At 49.6% G+C, this 20,365-nt stretch overlaps 1 protein-coding gene across 7 annotated transcripts in view; it reads left to right on the forward strand.

Annotated features, from left to right (window-relative positions):
• Nucleotides 1–20,365, forward strand: part of LOC116945127 (receptor-type tyrosine-protein phosphatase kappa-like) — a 249,301-nt gene that overhangs the window by 68,997 nt on the left and 159,939 nt on the right. For all 7 annotated transcript variants that reach the window (XM_032959269.2, XM_032959268.2, XM_032959279.2 and 4 more), the window contains one exon: nt 18,636–18,748. In XM_032959269.2, the coding sequence (XP_032815160.2) occupies nt 18,636–18,748 (113 nt within the window). The remainder of the gene's footprint in view (nt 1–18,635; nt 18,749–20,365) is intronic.

The raw sequence follows: 20,365 nt of genomic DNA on the forward strand, positions 1-20,365 counted from the left end.
AGGCAGAGCGCAGGCAGTGCGCAGGCAGTGTGCAGGCAGAGTGCAGGCAGTGTGCAGGCAGAGTGCAGGTGGAGTGCAGGCGGAGTGCAGGCGGAGTGCAGGCAGAGTGCAGGTGGAGGGCAGGCAGAGTGCAGGCAGTGTGCAGGCAGTGTGCAGGCAGAGTGCAGGCAGTGTGCAGGCAGAGTGCAGTCAGAGTGCAGGCAGTGCGCAGGCAGTGCGCAGGCAGAGTGCAGGCAGTGTGCAGGCAGAGTGCAGGCAGTGTGCAGGCAGAGTGCAGGCAGAGTGCAGGCAGGGCGCAGGCAGTGTGCAGGCAGAGTGCAGGCAGTGTGCAGGCAGTGCAACTGTTCCGGGGCCTATGGGTCGGAGTTCCACTGGCGCTGGGCTATGGGCACCGGTGTGGGGGAGACAGAGACCCTCGCGAGGTTCGCCACGGAAGGAGTTCAGCACGGCCTGTGCGTGGATCCATTTGTCCAGGGACAGGTAGAAGTGGCAAATCGTCACTGGGAGGGCACCGGGTGAGCTGACTGGGGGTTGCAGAGTCGCTGGTTGTTTGGTGGGCGGGGGGGGGTAGGGACTGGCGCGGTGGTGTGGCGTGGTTGGCATGGGCGCTGGTGCAGTTGCTCTACAGCTGGGCGGCTGGGCAGGTGTGGGCTGAAGGTGGGTGTAAATGTGGGTGTGAAGGTGGGTGTAAATGTGAGTCTGAAAGTGGGTGTAAATGTGGGTATTAGCGAGGGGGCGGAGAGGAAGGAGGGAGGGGGTGGGGGCTGATGGCACAAATTTCTGGCTTTGTACCACAATACAATGACACTTTTATTTAATTTTGTGATTGACTTAGATTATTCTTAAGCCTGGCTATGACCAAATCAGCCGGAAGGCGCAGGAGACCCCAGAAGATGTGTGGGCTCATTGGTGGACACTGATACGCAAGCGGTCTGCTAGATAGTGGGGGGCGGCCTCCCACCCGCCCCCCTGTGCAGCGCCTTGTAGGTGGGCAGCCAAAGATTGAACTCTGCCCCAAACCAATGTAGACGCATGATGTGGTCAAGCCTCTGACTGCTGCAGGTGGACTTCACAGTGGCGTTCGTGGCCGACTGCGGGCGATCGAGTCTGTGTAGAGATGCCCCGGCCAGAAGAGACTAGCAATGCTTGTTGCTGGCCGCTTGGCATTTCTGGACCCTTTGGGCCCTGTGCTCAGCAGCCGTGACCAAGAGAAAGAAAAAAATAAAAATAACAAAGAAATAAAAGAAAGCTCCACATGTGGACGATCAGCCTGCCTCTACTGATGTAAAATTCCCAGGTGCCGTTTAACTTTTCTTACTGCAGCCCGCAGCTGCGGTGGCGAGTGAGTTTGTCGTGTTTCTGCGTGGTGTGATATTTGTTTATTCTTTGTTACGTTGGGAACTGATTACGCCAGTCCACGCCACGCTGCGCTTGGCCTGCAGGTGCCCTGAGCCACTGAGAGCCGTTCCGTGACATTTCCGTTCTTGCCTCCCAGAAAGGGGCTTTTGTTTTTGTCGCGAGAAAAATGAAAGAGGCGAGAGAACTATGAGAAATATGTCGGCCCCTTAAGCAGGAGAGCCTCGCTGAATCCGAAGACTCTTATTCAGAAGAGTCCTGCTACATTGTTGACCAACACCAATGACATTAGCTATGCTAGGAAACCAGACAACCTGAAGCAAACCCATGCATAACAGGGGGAGAACATACGTAGATAGATAGGTGCCCAAGTGAGGAATATAACCCAGTTATTTCTTGCTTTGAGGCACACGTGTTACCACTGTGCTTCCAAGCTATGTAACACCCAACGCTCTGCACAGATGGATCGCTCAACTGATTTTTTTCTTGCCACCTCTGAGCCTAAGCCTACAATGCCCGCTGTTTCCAGAGTCTCCCATCCAAGGACTAACCACGCTCGACTTCGCTAAGCTTCCGAGATCCAACAAGGCAGCTGTTTTGTGCATTACCTTGAGAACATGGTTTAATAATCAGCAGGTGATACCGGGACTCGCCACTGAAATTATATTAGTCCTAGTCACACGAACCCCTCCAGCAGGGGATTTTTAGTGACTGCTTCACTTGTATGTCCTACAGCATCAAAATACCCTGCGGGAGACAGCAGAAAGAAAGCGTGCCAAGAGCTTCTGAGCAGGGTGCAAGCTAGCCAGCAGCAACTCCGCATATGGACCCGGCAAGGTGACTATAATTCGGCTAGCTTTGCTGGTTCTTTAGCAATAGTGAGGAACGGAAAACCATTCACAGATGGCGAGTATGCTAAAACGTTCATGCTGGATGTAGCCAATGAACTTTTTGATGATCTTCCGAACAAAGACAAGATAATCAAACGGATACAAGACATGCCTCTGTCGGCAAGAACTGTTCATGATCGTACCATCGTGATGGCAAACAAAGTGGAGGAAACGCAAGTGAAGGACATAAATGCAGCGCCGTTCTTTTCTCTGGCTTTGGATGAGTCAACAGACGTGAGCCATTTGTCGCAGTTCAGCGTGATTGCAAGATATGCTGTTGGTGACACACTGCGCGAAGAAAGTCTTGCTGTTCTGCCATTAAAAGGGTCCACAAGAGGTGAGGATTTATTCAAGTCTTTCATGGAGTTTGCTCAAGAAAAAAGTCTACCTATGGATAAACTTCTCTCAGTGTGTACTGATGGTGCTCCGTGTATGGTGGGGAAAAACAAAGGATTTGTGGCGCTTCTCCGTGAACATGAAAATAGACCCATCCTAAGTTTCCATTGCATTATACACCAGGAGGCACTTTGTGCTCAGATGTGTGACAGGCAGTTTGGCGAAGTGATGTCGCTGGTCATTCGTGTGATCAACTTTATTGTTGCCCGAGCCTTAAATGATCGCCAGTTTAAAACACTGCTGGATGAAGTTGTAAATAACTATCCTGGTCTGCTTTTGCACAGCAATGTGCGTTGGTTGTCAAGAGGGAAGGTGTTTAGCCGTTTTGCGGCTTGCCTGAACGAAATCCGGACTTTCCTTGAAATGAAAGGCGTCGGGCATCCTGAGCTAGCCGACACCGAGTGGCTCCTCAAGTTTTACTATCTCGTAGATCTGACTGAACATTTGAACCAGCTCAACGTGAAAATGCAAGGCATTGGAAATACAGTGTTATCCCTTCAACAAGCTGTATTTGCTTTTGAAAACAAGCTGGAGCTTTTCATCACGGATCTTGAAACAGGTCGTTTACTACATTTTGAAAAACTGAGCCAATTTAAAGATGCATGCACAGCAAGTGAGCCCATTCAAAACCTTGATCTCCACCAGCTAGCTGGCTGCACATCCAGTCTCCTACAGTCCTTCAAAGCACGCTTTGGAGAATTTCGTGAGCACACTCGTCTTTTTAAGTTCATCACCCATCCAAACGAGTGTTCACTGAACACAGCCGACCTGAATTACATCCCTGGTGTCTCCGTCAGAGATTTTGAAGCAGAAGTGGCTGACCTGAAGGCCTCAGACATGTGGGTGAATAAGTTCAAGTCACTGAATGAAGATTTGGAAAGAATCACACGACAGAAAGCGGAGTTGGCGAGCAAGCACATGTGGACAGAAATGAAAAAACTCCAACCCGAAGACCAGCTGATTCTCAAAACTTGGAACGCGCTTCCTGTCACATACCACACACTGCAGCGTGTGAGTATTGCTGTATTGACCATGTTTGGATCTACGTATGCATGTGAGCAGTCATTCTCACATCTTAAAAACATCAAGTCCAACCTACGATCACGTTTAACGGATGAAAGCCTCAACGCTTGCATGAAGCTTAACCTCACCAAGTACCAACCCGACTACAAAGACATCAGCAAATCCATGCAGCACCAGAAGTCGCATTAATGGTGAGTGTTATAACAACATTATTTAAAAGAATAAATTCAGAGGCTTATTATACTGACATTTAGTTGAATTCACTTTTAAAATATATTATATGGCTCTCACTGAAATAAATTTCCAAATTTTTTGCTTTCATGGCTCTCTTAGTCAAAAAGGTTCCCGACCCCTGTCCTACAGGCTAAGCTTGGCTCTGGTACATATGTACTGAATTGAAAGTAAAGTGGCAAGCGACTCCCCAACAATGAGTACACAATGTTTTGGTTCCCATTATTTTCATTTTCAGAAGGACGTTTGAGGGCCACTCACCTTGTCTCTGTTAAATGTTGTTGTTGATGTTGTTATTGTTGTCGTTGCAATTGTTTTTGTCAATTTGTAACTCCCCGCCGCTGGGCAAAGGCCTCCCACATTCCCCTTTCCCCAGCCGCTCCTGTCTGGTCGTGACCTCCGACCTCTGTGATGTCGTCTCGCTGCTGCTGCCACTGCTGCTTTCGTCTCTTCCGCTGTCTCCCTCTGCTTCTCCTCCCCTCTCTCGGTCTCCGCTCCGATAGAGTTCGTTTTCTCTCTCATCGCTCGTCAGGTTTTCTCATGACGAGTGCTGCCCAATTCCAGTTAATCGTCTTTGCTTTGACAGCATCATCATCGGTGAGCCCTGTCATTTTCATTTAATCTCTATTCTGAAAGCTATCATTTCGACTTATTTCGAAACCAAAATTCTTCTTTCTACATTGAATTTATAATAAATTTGTCCTGACCAGTTACCCTAAGGAATTCTTCGCTCGTCGATTGGTAATAAAAAAAGTGTAGGGTCTGGCGAACGCGCCAGTGGCCTGCGTGTAGTGCACGCTCGGCCATCGGGTGCCAGACACTCCGTGGGCGGCTGTGCGATGCTCTGGGTCGGCGTCCGCACAGGGGGGGCCCTCGTCTGCAGGGAAGTGCAACGACAAACATTTAGCATGGCCTGGTGCCTTCCTGTTCCTGCACAAACACGAGAGCTTTGTCTGCGCGGTGTGTGAAGTCTCATGCGCACAGAGTGTGCGCGAGCAGCACTTTTGTGTCCACGCTCATGCGTGCGTGTGCGTGGGGGCGTGGTCGTGGCTAGCAGAATGCCCTACAAGCCCTTTCTACCCGAGTTCAATTCCCGCTCAACGCCAACATAGATGAGGAATATCCGAACTGGTCCTGGGCCTCCCCTAGGTCGGCTCGGTCTTAACATCATCACTGGGAAGATAGAGGTGGCCAGCTGTGTTGCTGGTCACGCCACCCTTTCATGTTCCGTGTTAGTTTTGCTCGCTAACAACGCTTGTCCCAACCGTCTGTTAAGGCGATACGGGGGATCTGCGTGTGTGCCATGATTATCTTTCTATTGGACAACACGCGTGCCATTAATTCTGCATTTGTATCTTTAACTACAATGGTACATTGTGAGGAGCAGTGGGAGACTTTATTATTTTTAGAATTGCCATTGTAAATAGTTTTGTAGTATAAAGAGTTAGGGAAGCTGCCATAATGGCATCTTGGTTCTGACACCAGTTCGATTCTATCTCCAAGCAAGGCAATTGAAACATCTGTTGTAAGGTTCTTAAATCTCCCACCACTCACGACGATTATTTAAAATGCAATTCTGCCCTATGCTTGGTATTGTGATATAATATTCTTCATCTTGTTCACGTGACATGCTCCGGATTTCTTGTGCCTTCTCAAGTGGAGCCGCACGCTGTGTATAACGTCGCGACGAGAGGAACGCGTGCGTCACACGGGAGATATTTCAGCACCCTCGGTCAGGTGACCGTGGAATGCTTTAACAGCTGCGAGAGAGAAACGAAGAGAATTCCTTTCCTCCGTGCACTCGCCTCCCAGAGCGGTGCACGATGAATGAGGTAGGGGAGGTGTTTGGTCTTGAGGTGGGGAGCGGGGAATGGGGAGGGGGCGCTCAGACAGGTATGTCAATGACGCATGGACTCCAGTTGCGTTAAAAAATGCAGCAGCACCGCTCAGGCCTGTTGGAGACCAGAGTATCCACATGCCGCCGGGCGCAACAAACGCATTGCGCAGCCTGTTCTTGAAGCCGGCACTCCCCCGTGAAGATATCGCAGCGTTTCCTTTTGTCTTAATGTATTCCCTGTTCCAGGAGCCGCCCGCAAGGGGAAACGGCGGCTTTATCTCCCGGTCTTCGTGTTACAAATTGGAATTTTAGAGCGTCTTGCGTTTTGTCATCTGCCGCCATGCGCATGCTGCAGCGTTTCGCATTCAATAGATGATTTTTTTGTTCCGCCGTTCAATTTCACGGAGAGCTGCAGAATAAAATAATCGCACCAATTTGCTGTTCTCTTCAAACATTTTATCTGTTTTGGAACACATTTTTACGCTGTGATTTAAATTCACCTTCGGAAGCGTGGAATTCTTTGTGGCCAGGTTTATCACTAAAAGCTGGGAATGCGCCTCTCTCGAGTGGTGACCTCTCATCTGTGTCCACGTGGCCAGTCGCCTCCCGCCCGTCTCCCGGTGGCGACACGTCACGTCGCTATCCGACGCATGTTCGGGCCCTACCAAGCGTTGTTTGGCACGGTGTCCGACGTTTCACTCTGCGTGCTGAGAGCTTCTGCAGCTGGGAGCTTCTCCAAGTTTGTGAAGCGTGCATTTGTGCATGCACGCGTGCTTGTGTGTGTCGTGGGGAGCGGTGGTGGAGTAATTAGCGCGCTGTGCTTCGAACTCGGCGGCCCGAGTTCGATTCCAGCTCATGACCAACGTCGGTGACGAATATCTAATCTGGTCCTGGGCGTTCTTTAGGTGGACTTAGCCTCACATGATTACCTGGTACGGTGTGTGAACATCCAGATTGGCGAGTGGTGCTGGCCACCCACAAACCCACCCACCCCCTCGTGCCATGCTGGCCTGCTAGGTGCTCGCTAATAGAAACACGTGGATCGCTTGCTTTTCTTCCTGTGCGTTTGCATGCGTCGTGCGTGCGTGCGTGCCTATACGAGCGTGCCTGTCCATAGATGTGAAGGGCTTTGCCTGTGAGGGCTTGTGAAGTGATCTTTATTGTCCTCTCATCTGCGCTGTCCGCCGCTGAAGTGACTCGGCCCTCGCAGCCGCCAGTCGCTCCGCCCTCGAAGTGCTGCTTCGCAGTGGCGGCGCACGGGGTGCCGCCGGTCAGCAACAAACAGCACCGTTGAAGGTGTAATGTCGCAGACGAGGGTCGCTTCGCTTCGGCGAATTGAGCTCACGGCGCGTGGAGAGGAAGCGTCGGGACTTTTTGCCGAACAGCGCGCGGTTCGACCGGAGCACGTGGCAGAGTGCGAATGGTTCTCGAGATGAGCGTGGTTGTTAGAACTCGGTGGGGGGGGGGGGGGGGCGAGGTGGGGGAAGGGAAGACGAGGGCGTTGCAAAGTGAAGCGATGTGAGGGAAGGAGCAGAGAGAGAATTGTTGTGACCTGCGGTGTGGCGGTGGTTGAATACGGTGTGGAAGAAATGAAACGGTCAGTCTGGTAGGACCGAGTTCTCAACACATGACGAGAAATCGCTGAGTGGAGCTCCGTTACCATGGTGGTAGTGATATAAGAGTCAGAAGGAGGCGACTGAGCGAGTTTGAGGATGGGAGAGGAGATAAATGATGGGCTGCGGACCGTGCGATTGTGGGATTGTGACCACGGTCTCCGTACCCCCATTGTAGCGGGACCCTCGTGACAAAGAGCCTTGAGACTCGGTGAGGCCCTGCTGGGTCAATAGAGGGCATTATTGTTCATTCCATAACAAAAGCGTCTGGAAGAGTGAATTCTCCCGGAATATATTCGCTCATTAACGGTGAGCTCCGAGCAACAATGCTGATCTAGCTGGGTCGTAATTATAGCATTCATAATTTAATTATTTTCAAATTTTACTTTGTCTCGATAAAATGGCATTTCTGTGGCTCTGTGACAGTCCCAATATTAGAAATACAGTAAGCCACTTTATGTTTCACATGATATTTAATATAAAAAATAATGTGAAAATTAAATCTCGTTTTCAGCAGGCGGTGCTCGTTAGCAGGGGGGGGGGGGTAAAGGGGAGGGGGGGTGCACGTGGGAGGCACTCGTGGATTCACGAGTGGAGCTCACCACTCTGATGAGGCTCCCTGTCTGATGGTTGCCACCTCCGAGGTGCGAAGAGACCCTTGTGACCCAGCGTTGGAGGCACGAACACGAGTTGGTGGACCACCCAACAGATGCTGTGAACCTCCCTTCCCGTGGACGTCGAGGAGTACAGAAAGTGAACTAATCTCCAACTGTGTCCATCCGTACGGGGGATAGAGCGTTGTCCCCTCACGTATGTGGGTTGTCTCCGGGTGCTCCCGTTTCCTCCCATGTGTATCATAAACACTCGCCAATTATTGGCTGAAAACAGCTTCAAATAAAAACTCCATGTAGCGGCAGCAGGACCGTCTTGAAAGAGAGGCCTAAGACCAAGTGTGACTCTCCTGGATAAATACATCTTAGTATTATCAGCATGAGAATATTTCACAATCTAAGTCTTGTTTTCTGGGTCGGGCCACGTGTTGAGATTTTCCTCTCGCCACACAGTGAGTGGCTTACGTCAAAGTAAGCATAGAAAAGCTGTTTTTCATTGTAATATATACTTTACTAGCTTGTTTACCCATCCTAGGACGGAAGCTGTAATATTTACAGAAAATTTTTAGCGGAGTATAATTGTATCTTGTGTAAATTTATTGGCAGTGAATCTTACACTAAACTATGTCATAAAACACTTCACTTGATGTCACTGTAGCACTGTATATAACTGACCTTCAATTTGTTCAAATTCACTGCTCTGATACTCTATTCTCTTCTGCTTTCGGTCGCTGGGGTTGAAATAAATTGGAATTCGATAAAATATCTGGAAAATCACCGAGAAATGTCTATTTCACCTTAATGTAGCAGCATAAATTAGACTTGCCTTTAGTCTCAAGTGCTGAAGAAATAAATTAAGACACCAAATCCATTTTGTTGCTGCGTAGAATTTATTAGATTCGCTTTCAATAAAGAAACGTCAAACTGAAAGCGAATTTGCGAAAAAAATTGTATTTCCGCTCGACCTTGTGCGTAAGTGTAAAAATCCACCCGCTCATGAATATTAATGACGGGGGGGAGGTGTGGCATGTGAAGTGACGTCACGCACGTTACACACAGACATTATTGGCTCATTATAGAAGTAACTAGCTTTACTGCCCGGCTTCGCCCGAGACTTGGATTCTTGTTTTGGATTAATACACGGCCTACGCGGAGCGTTGGGGGGGGGGGGGGGTGCGTGACGTCAGTAGGCACACTGCGTGACGCTTCCGCATGCGGGTGACATCACGGATGTGACGTCATCACTCACGTGCCATGCAAAATATATCCATTATTGCACCCCCCCCCCCCAAATACAAAAGTCTATTTTTATTCTTTTCCATTGTGTACAGTCTGGAAGCTACCCACATGCCAAATTTCAAGTTTGTTGCATGTTGGAAAGTATGCTAAACATTTCGAACAGACACAAATTTCCCTTTTATATAGTAGTAATAATACAGAGTGATCCATTTATAGATGCCCTACTAAAATAATTTGGATTAGTTATCGAGAAAACAGCGTTTTATTTCAAAGCCCCTACACATCTCCCACCAATCAAAGTAGTCACATTAATCTTCTAACACTTTTCTCCACAAGGATTTGGAGCCATCGCTTTCAGTTGATGAGAATAAAGTTTCAGAGTAATTGTAAATTAGTTGGGTATATTTAGATCTTTCTGTAAATGTGAAGCCCTTGGTCAGTCCGCTGCTGGATGAAGACCTCCACACGGTGTGGGTTGTGAGGATTATCAGGCGCATACTTCACCATGCTGGTCAGTGCAGCCAGGGGCCGATTGGACGTCACTCGCCACCCGTGTTACCCACGACTGGAAATACAACTGCAGCTGTGCCAGGTTCATAGCGTGGCAAGTTAGCCGTTGCACCACCGAGTCATCTCCCATACATTGTTCAGTTATTTTTGTCTGTCTTGGTGTTACAGGAGCCTCTGTAAAGCACAAATTCACAATCTCTAATTGTTTGCGATTAAATGAACAAACTTGAAAATTCAAAAACTCTAGGTGAGTAATTGGATTTTTTGTTTTCCTCCCAGGGTAATAAATGTCAACAAACAATTTCCTAACAAGGAAGTTTAATGATAATTTTACAACTCTGTTTATTAAAAAAAAGTAAATTTAGTCCAGAAAAGAACCCTCCGACAGAAACAATTAATACGTTTATCTGAGCCATGGATAAACACGCTGTTCCTCATGATGTTGGCCAATCGCCCACGGGTGGTTTGAGTGACGGTGGCGTAGCTGTAGAGTGTACAGGCGGTGCAACTGCGCCGGGGCTCACGCAGGCTGGAGGGGCCCAGGCTCAAGTCGACGAAGAAGGATGGGGAAATTAGACGAGGGAGGGAGGGGGGAATTTCTTTCCCTGCACCAGGCTCATTGGCAGGCCATGTGTGATGGGGTAAAAGTATGCGTACTGCAACCTCTTCCAAGACAGCGAGGAAGAGTAGGCCAGTTACCGCCTAGAGGGGCTCCTTCTAGTGACAGCCCTTCCGCCCGCAGTGGTTTAAGCAACACAATGCAGGGCTGCCCGGTTGCCACCTTTTATCAGGGCTCGTGGAACAACGCCACCGTCGAGTGACGTAAGCGGGAAGCCGTCGTGGGTCAAGCCGGTCGGAGGTTGTGGCACAAGCCCTGGCGACCGTGCCAAGCCCAGGAGGCTGCTGCCGCGGTGCCGTCTCTGACCCTGGGCCGGCGAGCCGGGCCAAAGCCTTTCAATTTGAGGTTGGGCCACACATGCCGCAAATCAGCGTTCTTACAGCGGATGTTATTACGCCGTAAGTCAGCGTAATGTTTACTGAAAAACTGATGCGGATGTTTTTACGATCACTGACAGTGGCTGAATTTATACGTGTATTAGTATGCATCACCTGTTACCCCTATCGGCTTGTATTTACAGTTCAACACTTAAATATTTCAACTGGAGTTGTGTTTCAGTGTTCACTTCAACTGCACGTTTATTTGTTTATTGTATTTTTAATCTATCACGATCACATTTAATTATAGTAGCGAGTTGTTTTTAGCTGAGGGTAAACTATTGAGACATGCTAATGCCTGCCGACGTACAAACGTGGCTTACTTCTATCTCACGTTTCAATAGTTGTATTGTGCCATAGTTGAACTGATTAACTCTCCACGTTATTAAAAACCCTGGCGGTCGGGATAAAACATGGGGGGGGGGTGGCAAGTTGTTTAACGATCTCGCCTGGTATGAGGTCGTGGGTTCAATCCCGACCCTGACGCCTGCTGTATATTTGGAGTTTGCGTGTCTCTCTCCTTGGTCGTGTGGATTGTTCTCCGGGTAATCCGGTTTTTACCTCCCTATTTAGAAACATTCGTTTAGAGCATTTTGTTTCTGTGAATTTCCACAGGATATAGCACTTCATTGAGCTATCTATTGTGGCCATATCGCTTCTGAAAAAGAGCTGTGTAGCTCACGAGCTTTACCTGGTAATTAAAAAAAATAGTTTCTCGTTTTTTATAATCTTGATGGCAGCAGTAATCCCATGGTCCCAGGGAAGGAATTAACTAAGTCACCCTGCGGCCCCCAACACCCCTGCGGCCCCAACACCCCTGTGGACCCCAACACCCCTGCGGCCCCAACACCCCTGTGGCCCCAACACCCCTGTGGACCCCCAATACCCCTGTGGCCCCAACACCCCTGTGGCCCCAACACCCCTGTGGACCCCCAATACCCCTGTGGCCCCAACACCCCTGTGGCCCCAACACCCCTGTGGCCCCCACACCCCTGTGACCACCAACACCCCTGTGGCCCCAACACCTCTGTGGCCCCAACACCCCTGTGGCCCCAACACCCCTGTGGTCCCCAACACCCCTGCGGCCCCCACACCCCTGTGACCCCAACACCCCTGAGGACCCCAACGCCCCTGTGGACCCCAACCCCCCTGTGGCCCCCAAGACCCCTGAGGACCCCAACACCTCTGAGGACCCCAGCACCCCTGTGGCCCCCAACACCCTGAGGCCCCAACCCCACTGTGGCCCCCAACACCCCTGTGGACCCCCAACACTCCTGAGGACCCCAGCACCCCTGTGGCCCCCAACACCCCTGTGGCCCCCAACACCCCTGTGGCCCCCAACACCCTTGTGACCCCAACACCCCTGCGACCCCCACACCCCTGTGACTCCAACACCCCTGAGGACCCCAACACCCCTGTGGCCCCAACACCCCTGAGGACCCCAACCCCCCTGTGGACCCCAACCCCCCTGTGGCCCCCAAGACCCCTGAGGACCCCAACACCCCTGTGGACCCCCAACACCCCTGTGGCCCCCACACCCCTGTGGCCCCCAACCCCCCTGTGGCCCCAACACCCCTGTGGCCCCAACACCCCTGTGGCCCCCAACACCCCTGTGGACCCCCAACACCCCTGTGGACCCCCAACACCCCTGTGACCCCAACACTCCTGTGGAACCCAACACCCCTGTGGCCCCAACACCCCTGTGGAACCCAACACCCCTGTGGCCCCAACACCCCTGTGGCCCCCAACACCCCTGTGGACCCCCAAGACCCCTGTGACCCCAACACTCCTGTGGAACCCAACACCCCTGTGGCCCCAACACCCCTGTGGAACCCAACACCCCTGTGGCCCCAACACCCCTGTGAACCCCTAACCCCCCTGTGGAACCCAACACCCCTGTGGCCCCCACACCCCTGTGAACCCCCAACACCCCTGTGGCCCCTTATAACTCTTCTATTGCTACAACCCACCAAACCACTCATGCACTCACCACACTGCAGGTCACACACCAACCCACTCACGCACTCACCACACTGCAGGTCACACACCAACCCACTCACGCACTCACCACACTGCAGGTCACACACCAACCCACTCCCGCACTCACCACACTGCAGGTCACACACCAACCCACTCACCACACTGCAGGTCACACACCAACCCACTCACGCACTCACCACACTGCAGGTCACACACCAACCCACTCCCGCACTCACCACACTGCAGGTCACACATTCCCCAACCCACTCACGCACTCACCACATTGCGGGTCACACACCAACCCACTCCCGCACTCACCACACTGCAGGTCACACATTCCCCAACCCACTCACGCACTCACCACACTGCAGGTCACACACCAACCCACTCCCGCACTCACCACACTGCAGGTCACACATTCCCCAACCCACTCCCGCACTCACCACACTGCAGGTCACACATTCCCCAACCCACTCACGCACTCACCACACTGCGGGTCACACACCAACCCACTCCCGCACTCACCACACTGCAGGTCACACATTCCCCAACCCACTCACGCACTCACCACACTGCAGGTCACACATTCCCCAACCCACTCCCGCACTCACCACACTGCAGGTCACACATTCCCCAACCCACTCACCACACTGTAGGCGACACACTTACCAACCCACTCACCGCACTGCAGGTCACAATACTCACATTTCTACTTCTTCCCTCACACACTGCTCCACTTTGGAATGACCTCTCGCTTTCCAAGTTTTTAGAAACCTTGTTCACCGCTTACCTATTGCACCTTCAATAGGCTCGGTGTTGCTGGCCGCTCGCCATTTTTGGGCCTTTGGGCCGTACTCACCAACTGGGATAACAACGACACGAAGCATCGTGCACTGCTGGACATTCCGCGAGATCTTGCTCCCGAACCATCTCTCGCCACGAGAACGAGGAATGGCAGTCAAACTGCTGGGCATTTGACGTCGTTCATTAGTGTTTCATTCGTGGTGTTTTTAGCAAAAGCTATTTATCATTAAAAATACATTCCTCTGGGAAGAAACACTTCAGCTGATAGAATCTGGGTTCATTAAGGAATTAAAGGGAAATCTTTTCAAAGCATTTTAGGAAATGAGCGTCCGTTAGCGATGATAGAAAAATAAATTGCCACATCGCGCGTCCCCCAAGTCACATCCCAAAGAGGCTTAATCACCAAAATGAGATATTTAATCTGCTGCCACTCTCCGCCGGGATTGAGCAGCAACGTTAATTTGTCTCTTCCAATTACTGTAATTAATTGTCGTCAGAAGGTTTAGAGCCGCGTCCGTGGCATGTGGAACCCAACTCGGAGCACAGCTTCAGTCGCTGTGGCTCTGCTGTTTCTCGGCCTGCTCGCCACATGTCGCCAAGGGCTGCAAGGACGCGAGCTTTGAAAACCCCCCCAGACCTTCTGACCCTGCCCCAAAGCGCCCCTCGTGTTCAAATGCCCGCCTGCTGTCGTTTAAACGGCACGCGGTGCAGCCTTGCACTTGCCTGCTGATGCCTTTGCTTGTGGAAGGGCCCTGCCACTGGAGGAAGCTTCCGATGGAGCACCTCTCTCGGGTATTCGGCCTACTCTTCCACACTGTGGCGTATCCATTCATACCACTGGGAGGATGGAGGTGGGGTGAAGGGGGGGTTAGGTGGGTGGATGGGGGCAGGAGTGGGGGTAGAGTTTAAGGAACCTGCTCCATCATCATTCGCGCCACAGATGGATTCGAACCGGCGGCGTTTGGATCACAAATCACCATTACACCACCGCGGCAGCCTCCCTTGCTATGTAAATCTGAAATTTATATTTTTGTGTAGACATGGGTAGCAATATCTCCAGGTGCTGCTGCTGCTGCCCCAATCACTTGTGCAGCCGCACACCTGACTTGTTAAGCATAACTGTAAACAAATACTGAAAGTAATTAGTTACGTGGCAGTAATTGACACTGCAAGGTTGAGCCATGGCGAGCGAATAATCAAACGAATATGATAATAGCGTATAATGAGATAAAAAAATACCCTTCACAGTAATTAATCCGTCCACGTTGCGCGCTTTCCGCGATGGTACGGGCGGGCACGGGAGAGGCCGCGCCAAGCGAGCAGCCGGGGAGATTCTGAACGGACGACTTGCATCGGGGCGGCTTTATTAATTTTTCAACATGCGAATGAACAGCACACGTATTCAAATAAAGTCACGCGCCCCTTAATTATTGTGCGCAGAATGGCTCAACTGGAGATAATCCTCCAGCGCGGGTTAGTTACCGTGGTACTGACATCGCCGTTATCATCATCATCATCATCATCGCAAGGGAGATGTACGAACATGGGCTTGGTAGTGAATCATCATCATCCAAATGAGCCATGATCAATCCACTGCTGGATGAAGGCCTCGCTCCATCTTTCGTGATCCTGCACTTAGCCCCTGCACACGAGCTGTATTTCATCACTCCATCTCATGGGTCGACTACCTCTCGGATGTGTTCCATTCCTCGGCTGCCACTCAGTCGCTATTCTTGACTATCAGTCGTCGTTGTGTCGTCTAGTCATGGTATGTCTTGCACAATCCCACTTGTTAAGAACAGTTTTAATGACTTATTTTCGCATATTCTCTAATCCACGTGTTTTCTTGTTCCGTCTCTCAATGTAATTGCAAGCGTACATTGTAAATATACGAACACATTTTTTTAAAATTTACAAACAACAGTTTATAAGTTTACAAACAACAGTTTGTAAATTTACAAACAACAGTTTATAAGTTTACAAACAACAGTTTGTAAATTTACAAACAACAGTTTGTAACATTTTGATTTAAAGCTTTCGTGACTGCAGGGATTCATATTCTTGGTTCTTTCGGTAAAGCCATCTGGCCACCATGAGAGATTCGTTCATGAGGCTATCCACATATACAAACACAGAGACAATTTCAACCGAGAAGATGGATTCTGGCTTAGCAATCATTGGAAGGATTTGATAAACCATTTCGGGTCTTAATTGATTGCTCACGCTTACGGTGGCTTTCAGACCACATCCATTATTTTCGTCTCCCCCCTCCTCTTTTCCGAACATAGATGGACTCGTCCATCTGAATAAACTGCCAAATCGCTCTCCGTGGTGCTAACGTTAAAAATAACCGCCAATTTTTTCAAAATTTCTTGCTGTGGTTTTCACACCTGATGATGATTGCTTGTGTTGCAGTCGAAACGTCGTGAGAATTTTATTGTTTTATAGTTTTATTATTTTATTGTTTCCCTTCTACGTGACTTTACCGAAAGAACCAAGAATAATAGTTTGTAAGTTTACCAACAACAGTTTGTAAATGAAATGTTTTATGTGACCACATTTATCCCCATTTATTTACAATATTCATATCGCCATGTACAGTATATCCTCTGTAAAGGACGAGTGCCTGTAATTTAAAAGTACACACATTACATGATCTTCGTTCAACTTTGTAAGCATATTAAAAAAAATCAAATATGCTACGTTTTTAATGAACGTTTTAGTAACTTGCCATCCAACCGGACTCCCTGCTTCTTCCCTCGCACCACTCCGATGTGGAATTCCCTGCCCATCGTCGCTTTTCTCGACCCCCTAAAATTATAACCATGCTCCGCTCAGGATATGTGTAAACTCGCGGCTGTCGAGAGAGGTGGGCCTACAGCCTGTGCTCGGCAATTGTGTTGAAAAAGAAACCCAACCCCAAGGAGATGTAAACATTGCCTCTTTCGCTCGGGCGACCTGGGCTACTTCAAGGGCAGGAGTTTGCGTGATTACACATTTCTTTTTTTACATTTTCTCGAGCACCAGAAAAGACGTGTCAGACGCCTGCAATACGGTGCACGGGAGAAGTATCTGCGGCGCGTTCGGTCGCACACCGCGTGCCAAAGTTGAGGCCTCGCTCGCGGCGCACTTATTGTGGCTGGGCAGAAGCAAAATAATAACAAGATAAAAAATGAATTTTGATTTAAAGCTTTCGTAACTGCAGGGAGTCATATTCTTGGTTCTTTCGGTAAAGTCACGTAGAAGGGAAACAATAAAATAATAAAATATAAAACAATACAATTATCACGACTTTTCGACTGCAACACAAGCAATCATCATCAGGTGTGAAAACCACAGCAAGAAAATTTGAAAAAGTGGCGGTTATTTTTAACGTTAGCACCACGGAGAGCGATTTGACAGTTTGTTCAGACTCGTGGTGCTAACGTTAAAAATAACCGCCACTTTTTTCAAATTTTCTTGCCGTGGTTTTCACACCTGATGATGATTGCTTGTGTTGCAGTCGAAACGTCGTGAGAATTTTATTGTTTTATATTTTTTATTATTTTATTGTTTCCCTTCTACGTGACTTTACCGAAAGAACCAAGAATAAGATAAAAATAATTAAAATAAAGAAACGTGATCCTTCTAAAAACCGGAGTGTATCTGAAGAATTGGAGGCAGCGGCCCCCCGTGTGCAGGTGCTGGGTGCTGGGTGCTCGGGGCAGGCCGGGCGAGCAGGTGGCGGGCGTGGCGGTAAATCCGGCGACGCCCGACGAAGATCGCGGGGGAGGGAGGGAGGGGAGGGAGGGGGAGGAGGCGGCGGGGACGGGGGGAAGCAGTGCGGCTCCCAGCGATGGATTGCGTTTTGATGCTTGGGTGACATTGTTCTGCCGCGCATGTCATCTCGTGGTGCCGCTGGCTATAAATAAAGTTGTGTTGAGTCGGCCGGGGAATTTGGCTCAATGCTGCTTTGATTCGCAAAAAAAGCCTTGCGGGGCCAGCAGCTGAAACAAAAAGTAAATTGCTAATGTTTTCCCTTTGCTTGGGCTGAACCCAATTTTCCTGCAGCTTGACCTTCCAATTGTCTTGCTGTCCCCGATGCCGCAGATGCCTAATAGCCATTTGAATAATAGTTTGTGTAATTATTTGCGTTGTAAATCATGCTTCAAGTGGGAATTCTCCGTTAAATGTATGACTTCATTATTGAGTTTTATGCGAAAGAAATGTTTCTCTTTCAGGCTTGTGTTATATTGTAAAAGATAAACTATATTTTTTCATGAATTTTTAGATGTTTCCAGGACACGGTCTGCACTAATTTTTCCATCATCTCTGGAAAAATACTGACGTGCCTTTTTTATGTGTGTGTGTGATGTTCCATCATAACACTTCTAATACAGACTCTGAAAAGAGGTCCGGCCTAAAGAACCAACACTCCCTTTTCCCCTCGATCCGAAATGCCACTGCCGGACTCCTCAGCGCACCCGTGAATAGCACTGCATCAACACCTCAACCCTCCGATCCCTCCACCGGCTTCTTCAATCCAGTCCCAGATCAAATTAATTATCACACTCCTCTTCTCCAAGATCCTTTAAGGACTCGTTTCTACCTACCTCTACCCTCTCATCTCACTCTACCACCATGCACACACTCACCTACCACTGCCCTCTCCGCTGTCTTCCCGTCGAACCCTCCAGTCAACCTTAGCTCAGTGGGAATTTGCTCGTTCTCCTCTGCTTCCCACATTGTCTCGAATTCTTTTCCCCAGCCGTCTGTGCTGTCCACTCCAAGCTCAAAACCTTACTATATTTACCTGCCGATGGCGGACTGGCTCTATACAATAAATATTGCTCACTGTTTCTGTGCAGCATCTTGCGATTTGATCACATTTAGGCACTAGATAAATCCTCGTTTCATCACCTTACCTTTCATCATGTGGCTTCATAAGCAACCTGGGCTGTACTGGCTCATTGTGAATACTTTCAACTGCATACTGATCCTATCATCGGGATTCGGATCAAAATAATCGTTGGGCATGTTTTTTAATTGCCTGTTAACGCATCATCTGCATGCATCTCGACCTATTCTTTGCATTGGGCGTCTGCGGCACGGCTAGGCTTCTGCAGTCTTAAAAGAGGTCGTGCGTGTGGATTGTGCGTGTGGGTTTCAGGCCCCTTTGTGATGCTGGCCGATGCCGCGGGCCGACCTACCAGTAGCAAGGCGCGTCTCGCGCTGCCGGCCATGATGGAGAACGATACGCACTGCCTGGACTTCAGCTACCAGGTGAGACTGTTGCACCTGTGTCGCAGACACTGCACGGCTGACTGCCCCCAACTCGCCCGGACACATCCTGAACGCAGCACGTGCCCCGTGCACGTGGCGGACACCCGCGTGTACCACGTGCGTGACTCCGAGTGCGCCACGCACACCACTACATTTGATGTTGGGGCAAGCGCTGTTAGCGATAGCCTATTAAGGTAGGAGATCTATTGTTGAAGGGTATTATGACTGACACCATGACCAGCCTCCTTTGTCTCGCGATTGCCGATGTTTATATACCATGCCAGGTACACATTTAAGTCTTAGTCAATCAAGGCGCAATATATCATTTGCTACTGATGGTAGGCCAGGTATGGGAGGCCGGTCAGCAAGCTCAGTGCAGTGTGCATCGTGCAGTGTGCTTGCCGCTGAGCCACACCTTCCCCACGTACCACGGCCACAGGCTTCATGCGCCACACACTGAACGTACAGCTCAGCAACACAATTCGTTATCAGCAATATTCATTTATCCCTTTGTTTTGACTTTGATTTTTTTTTTAGAAAGCTAAGGAAGAGTGTTGTTCGAAGTCACTGTGAATAATAATTTCAACTCGTAACATGCACAGTACTCACTAACTCTCGTAGAGAGAGAAAAACAGTTCCTGTTTTGAAAATAAAAATATTCAAACACTCTTTTTTACTATTCCAAAAGCATGTACTGTTTTGGCGATTGAAAACTTTTCAGAAGTAGTTATGTAAAGTCACCTTCAAAGGTCTTTTTCGAACGAGGGGATGGGGGGCGATGTTCCACTGCCTCTTCTTGCAAGAATTCTGAATGCAAATGTCTTTCTTCTGTCTTGTGACACCGTGACACCAATAGCACGTTAGGAATACAATTGATAAACAAAAAAATGAAAAATTAGAACAAGAAAATTACGCATTTTCTTTTACATTTTTCATTCAAAAATTGGGTGTTTTTTTGGCCGTGATAACCAAACAGACGCAGCATACGCTGTTTATCTCGAGGTCATCGCGACCTCAAACAAATCTCCGCCACAACAAAAAACGCCCGTGGGAACCAGGTCGGCTGATCTCTCCGGCGACACTGATAGCGCCCGGGCGCCGAGGCCGCAGTAATTGGGGTTAAACGGCTCCGAGCCTCCTCCGCGATGTCTCGCCGCCGCACCCCCCCGGGGCCGGATATGCGACTTACGGTGACCCCCACCTCCCCTGCTCCACTTCCCCCCCTCCCACCGCCGCACCATGTACACCACCACCGCTTCCTCCTCTGTACCTCCACACAGAAACAGAATCGACTTATGTGGCTCGCTGCGTTGCTGCATTATTGCGTTGTTGCACCGTCGTTTTGTTTTGTTTATCATGGATACTGAGTACAGGCTCAAAGGGCCAAGGAGGTGCCAAGTGGCCAGGAACAAACTGGACTTTAGAAGGTGTAAGAGACAAGGGTATGAATACCTTCCTTGAATTGAGCAAGGGTGTAGGAACTCAGGTGGGGGGAAATGTGATGGGTGAGTATTCCAAAGTTGAGCAGAGTGTGAGAAAAGAAGCAGAATTATGAGTGTTGTGACCTCCAGTGCGGTGGCTGAACACAGCGTGGGTGACACACAACATCCAGTCTGG

This window comes from Petromyzon marinus, chromosome 23 (genome assembly GCF_048934315.1).
Source record: "Petromyzon marinus isolate PM22_M1 ecotype Great Lakes invasive population chromosome 23, UKy_Petmar_22M1.pri1.0, whole genome shotgun sequence".
Classification (NCBI taxonomy): Eukaryota; Metazoa; Chordata; class Hyperoartia; order Petromyzontiformes; family Petromyzontidae; genus Petromyzon; species Petromyzon marinus.